The following is a 4,989-nucleotide window of genomic DNA, read 5'->3' on the forward strand; positions in this document are numbered from 1 at the left end:
AACAAACACGCAGGGCTGGAACGTGTGGACTTTGGTCCACTTCGGAGAGAGACTGTACAATTTTTAACCAGCCAAATCAAACCTGGGGACTGACTGAGGACGTGCTGAGTGTGCGCACCGATCATACATGGCGCTGTTTTTACTCGGGAGACGTGGCTTTCAGAGAGCCATGACAGCGATCCGGCCGTACTGGTAACAGTTCTTACTGTCTTCATACTGTGTGCACTGTGAAATGACACGCACGACTCTTCAAGGACAAACTGCACAGAGCTGCAGAGACCACGCAGGAAATGCGTTGGGTTTTCTTGCAGTCGTAGTTCTTGCCTCGAGGTTTGTTTGATTCCAGTCCACTAGATGGTGTAGTATGCCCACTCACTACAACATAGTGTTTATGAACCAACTGTGATATTACGACAGTATCGATTATATATATATAACTATAAAAACTGATGTAACAGCCATTTCTATTTAATGCGAGTTTAATGTCTGTATTCGTCTTCATCATGGCCACACTGTGTCCTTTATCTGTCACAAATATTACATAAATATAATATTCTAACACGTTTTAATGTCGTAAATCATACTTTGCAAATATTTTAAATGCAGAAAAGGGGGTTAAATATTATATTATATTATATTATATTATATTATATTATATTATATTATATTATATTGTCGATCTGGTGAATAACTGTTAGGGATGTTTTTGTTTAATAGCAAATAATAACAATAATGTCCTTTTTCATCCTTTATCCTTCCGTGACTGTCTTTCAAATTAAAGCTAAACACCTTGCTTGTAGACGGATAATATTTAGAATAATCTCATCGTCATTTAATGCATAAAGTGTTTGCCTCGAGGCTTTTGCAGGAGTAAATCTTGATATTATAGATGTGTTAGACTGCAAAACATTACCTTTAAAAAGATTACTGCGGGGTTTTTTTTGTTTGTTTTTGTTTTGTTTTGTTTTTAAAGGATGGAGAAATATCACAGTCGCGCACATAAATATATGACTGCCATCACGTGATGGTAAATAACCACCAGCAACTCTGAGCTGTTGCAAACACTGTTATCTCTGAACATGTAATTTGCCAGTAGGTTAGTTTTATTCAGTAAATGAATAATTGCTGCATCTGAACTGCTTATAATCAAAACTTATATGAGTTCATGTACACCTTTTGTTTTATTCAAGTACCGTTGTTGGCGCACTTTACTCAGAGCCTTTGATTTTCACAGCTTTGAAATGTGTTCTGCAGTAATGTAGGTAGAACATTTACAGTTCATCCCAGCAAAATAGCTTTAATAGTAACAGAGACCAAGAATAAGAGCGTGCCATACATCAGCATTCTAAATCTACAGGAACAGATGCTGTCAGTGAGGGTTAAGCTGAACAATGGTTCCACTTTTCAAACCTGCTTTTAAGGGCCCATAAAACCCAAGATTCTTCTATTCTCATAAAAGGTGGACAATGTGATTGCTGTAATTGTCTTAACAAAGGACGACTTTATCTTTGGTTGTAACATTCAAAGTAACTATCCCACCTTATTCTGCTATCCACAGCTCATTTTGACTGCCACCGTCTCCTCGTGTGTTTCCCTGCAGCTCTTCAGTGGCCTCAGGCAAGAAGCCTGTTAATGGAGTGGATCTGTACTACGAGCAGACAGGCAGAGGAAAACATGCTGTGCTCTTGCTTCCTGGCGCTCTGGGTAAGTACAAGCACACGCCTCCTTTTAATGTAGAAACGAAGTTTGGCTATATGGGAAGACATCAAAATCTTTATACTCAAAATATCTCTGTTGTAAGAATAGCATATCATTCAGTACAGTTTGATTGAGTCCTTTAAGCATCTAAAAGAAAAACTGCTATATTTTCTACCACAGGAAGCACAAAGACAGATTTTGGTCCTCAGCTTAAGTCTCTGGCCAAAGAACGCTTCACTGTAGTTGGCTGGGATCCCCGCGGGTATGGACAATCCTGTCCCCCAGACAGAGACTTCCCCCCTGACTTTTTTGAGAGGGATGCGAAGGATGCAGTTGATCTTATGAAGGTTTGCTGATAAACTCAGGGTGAAAATGATTACCAATCTGACCTTTACAGGTTACAGAGAAGCCCCTTCTCTGGGGGGTATGTGAAAGAAAGGAACATATGGGGACTGATAAACTTCATGCTCAGTTCAGCGTGTCGTAAAATGATAAAGGTCTAGAATTCATCCAAAATGGAAAATAAGTTAAATTCTGCAATCCAAAACCTGCTAGATTTTACTACAGTCTAATATCTGGATAAATATTAGAAAGCAATACTAATCCTAATATTTTTATTTTTTTTATTTTTTTTATTTTTTTAGCCACACATCGAGTTTTACCATTTATGGAAACTCCCATAACAAAACAGATAATGTATTGGCAGGAAATTACCTTAAAAAAATTACCTGGACCTTTTCTTTTTGGTCTTTCTTTTCTTTTCTTTTCTTTTCTTTTTTGCGCAGTTTAGAGAAAGTGTTTAAAGCACAATTAATAAATTATTATATACAGTTAGTGTATATGCCTCCTCTATTCTCTGCTTTGTGTTCTGATCAAAATTTAGGCAACCCTGACTTAAATGATGTCTAATCCACGGTCCGATTCTAATACTAAGACATGTTATTTTCGTACACCAATATTAAAATTCCTGGTTTATGAAGCTATATCCTTCTTTTACCCTTCAGTAATGAACATGACAACAAGCCCCTGTCTGGGGTTTTAGTTTCCGGTATGAGGCTACAAACAAACCCCCTCCTTTCAGTACTTATTTACTGCAATATTTTGTATGCCAATCAAATTGCTTTTTGACCATCATCATAACTCTTATGCAAATACACATTTTGAAATCACTGGCAACCAATGAGCTACACGTACAGTGTGTGAAATTAGAAGGCTGCAGAATCCAACACAGCTGTTGTATGTTGGTAAGCTTTAATAATATTTTAATATTCTCTTTGATTTTTCTCTTTGATCTTGTTATTGTATACTATATGTTCCAATAGTGGATACTCGTGTTACACACAGCCAAAGTTGCGAAAAAGATTGTAGATACTAGATGCATACAAGTAATCTTCACAGGCACATTATTCTGGCCCCGCCCACCTGTTATTCAAATTTGAGTGATGATTCAAAACAGAAAATTTAAAGGCCACCCCCATGCCCCACCACCAACCATTTGCATGGTTCACTGTTCAAAATGTCTTAGAACTGTGAATCACGCAGGAAGGATTCTGTCAAATAGGTTTCTCACAATATCTGTACATTCAGAAGCATGAAGACTAATTGTCTTCTGCATTATTTACTGCATTTCATGATTTATATATCACAATTCATATACAGATAAATGTACAACTGTCTGGTCTTGCAGTTAAAGAAAGTTTTTGCATTTTTTACAACAGCAAGTTGTGTTACTGCTTTGACACAACCTACTTTTTTTTTTTTAATCATTTCTTTGGCAGACACTGGGATTCGGCAAGTTCTCCCTGCTTGGGTGGAGTGACGGGGGAATCACGGCTCTGGTTGCAGCCGCAAGGAACCCCGATCTGATCAACAAGATGGTCGTGTGGGGAGCCAATGCTTTTGTTTCCCAGCAGGACCTCAAGCTTTACAATGGTGTGTCACGTTTTATTGCCTTGGACAAGTGGCAAGTTATTCGAGCTACAAATTGGCTTTCACTTGACTATGTGCGCGTTGTGTGTTTGTGTGTGAACGGTTATGTTGTGGGAACACTCAGAGGTGCGTGATGTCTCCAAATGGAGTGCGAGGATGAGGCAACCCATGGAGGAGGTGTATGGGGTGCAAGTCTTTGCTAAACTGTGGGAGGCCTGGGTGGATGGAATCGCACAGTTTGTCCACAGACCAGAAGGTGATGGCTCTGTGCTGTTGCAGGCACACTAGACAATCTGAAAAGACACTTGTTAATTTTGTCTCTTACTAATGCAGATAATCTGAATGTTTCCTTTTTGCTCTCTGGTTAGGAAGCATCTGCATGGAACTTCTGCCCCTGATCAGCTGTCCAACCCTCATCATCCATGGAGAGAAAGACCCCATGGTGCCAATTCTCCACCCTGAGTACCTCCTCAAACACATCAAAGGTTCACGGTGAGAACGCACAATAATATTACCACAAATTGATGAATTTCACTTTTAGGTACAAGCTAAATCAAGATTTTCATCCCCAAATCTAGATTGCATTTAATGCCAGAGGGGAAACACAACCTCCACCTGAGGCATGCTGATGAATTCAACACACTGGTGGAAGACTTCCTAGAAGAATGAAACCACGGCTTCATTATTCGACTGTGGAGAAAAAGAGTTGGTGTTACTTTAAAAATAAAATGTAGAATGTGAATTGTAATGTTATTTTGATTTTTTTTTTTTATGATGCAATCTTCATTTGGAATGTTAGATTTAATAAAAAAAAAAAATAGAAATATGCGAAACAGCTTTTTACACTAATTAAAGTTACAATTTAATGTAAATAAATTCCATTTGTAACAAAATCTGGGTTCCATCCAGCTACAGACCTGTGACAACTGTCTTTAACAGGATGCTCTGAAGCAAAGTTTACTAAAAATGTGTCAAGGGCTCAGCAGGTCAAAGGCTTTATTTGAAGAGGAGAAACATTACTACCATCTTTAAATATTGTACATTTATTTGACAAGGAAAGCTCAAAGCGTCACCTTCAAGGGCTGAAGCAAGACTTCAGTGGTAAAATCCCTGAGGTCCCAGTGTTAAAATGCTTATAAGCTCACAGCAAAATAAAGATTTTTACAGTCCGGTACAAGAATAAAATATTTACCAATAAAACTCTTATAAAGTCTCTGCTATTTCATAGAGGGTGCCACTGTAAGAAAGTGTCATTAAAAGCTAATATATGTGTCTTAATTCACACTGAATGAGTAATAGGGATCTAGTGCGGCACCAAGATCGGTTGTGCTGGATTCTCACTCTAGAGCATCGATGATCGAT

The 4,989-nt window shown here is 38.2% G+C and overlaps 1 protein-coding gene across 1 annotated transcript; it reads left to right on the forward strand.

Moving 5' to 3' along the window:
• The first annotated feature begins 54 nt into the window (after positions 1-54).
• Positions 55-4,348, forward strand: bphl (biphenyl hydrolase like). Its single transcript, XM_005937241.3, has 7 exons — positions 55-192; positions 1,601-1,704; positions 1,879-2,045; positions 3,477-3,630; positions 3,752-3,883; positions 3,996-4,119; positions 4,206-4,348. Exons 1-7 carry the CDS (start codon positions 128-130, stop codon positions 4,294-4,296), a joined length of 837 nt encoding a protein of 278 aa, XP_005937303.1. The 5' UTR covers positions 55-127; the 3' UTR covers positions 4,297-4,348.
• Positions 4,349-4,989: the final 641 nt, after the last annotated feature.

This window comes from Haplochromis burtoni, unplaced genomic scaffold (genome assembly GCF_018398535.1).
Source record: "Haplochromis burtoni strain Fernald_Lab_line unplaced genomic scaffold, NCSU_Asbu1 Contig_99, whole genome shotgun sequence".
Taxonomy (NCBI): domain Eukaryota; kingdom Metazoa; phylum Chordata; class Actinopteri; order Cichliformes; family Cichlidae; genus Haplochromis; species Haplochromis burtoni.

What these genes read in the sequence shown, in the direction of transcription:
- bphl (XM_005937241.3), top strand. Translation starts at nt 128, where the DNA reads ATGGCGCTGTTTTTACTCGGGAGACGTGGCTTTCAGAGAGCCATGACA. An exon ending in ACAGCGATCCGGCCGTACTG is followed by an intron (nt 193 to 1,600) that starts GTAACAGTTCTT and finishes GTTTCCCTGCAG; the next exon opens with CTCTTCAGTGGCCTCAGGCA. An exon ending in CTTGCTTCCTGGCGCTCTGG is followed by an intron (nt 1,705 to 1,878) that starts GTAAGTACAAGC and finishes TTTCTACCACAG; the next exon opens with GAAGCACAAAGACAGATTTT.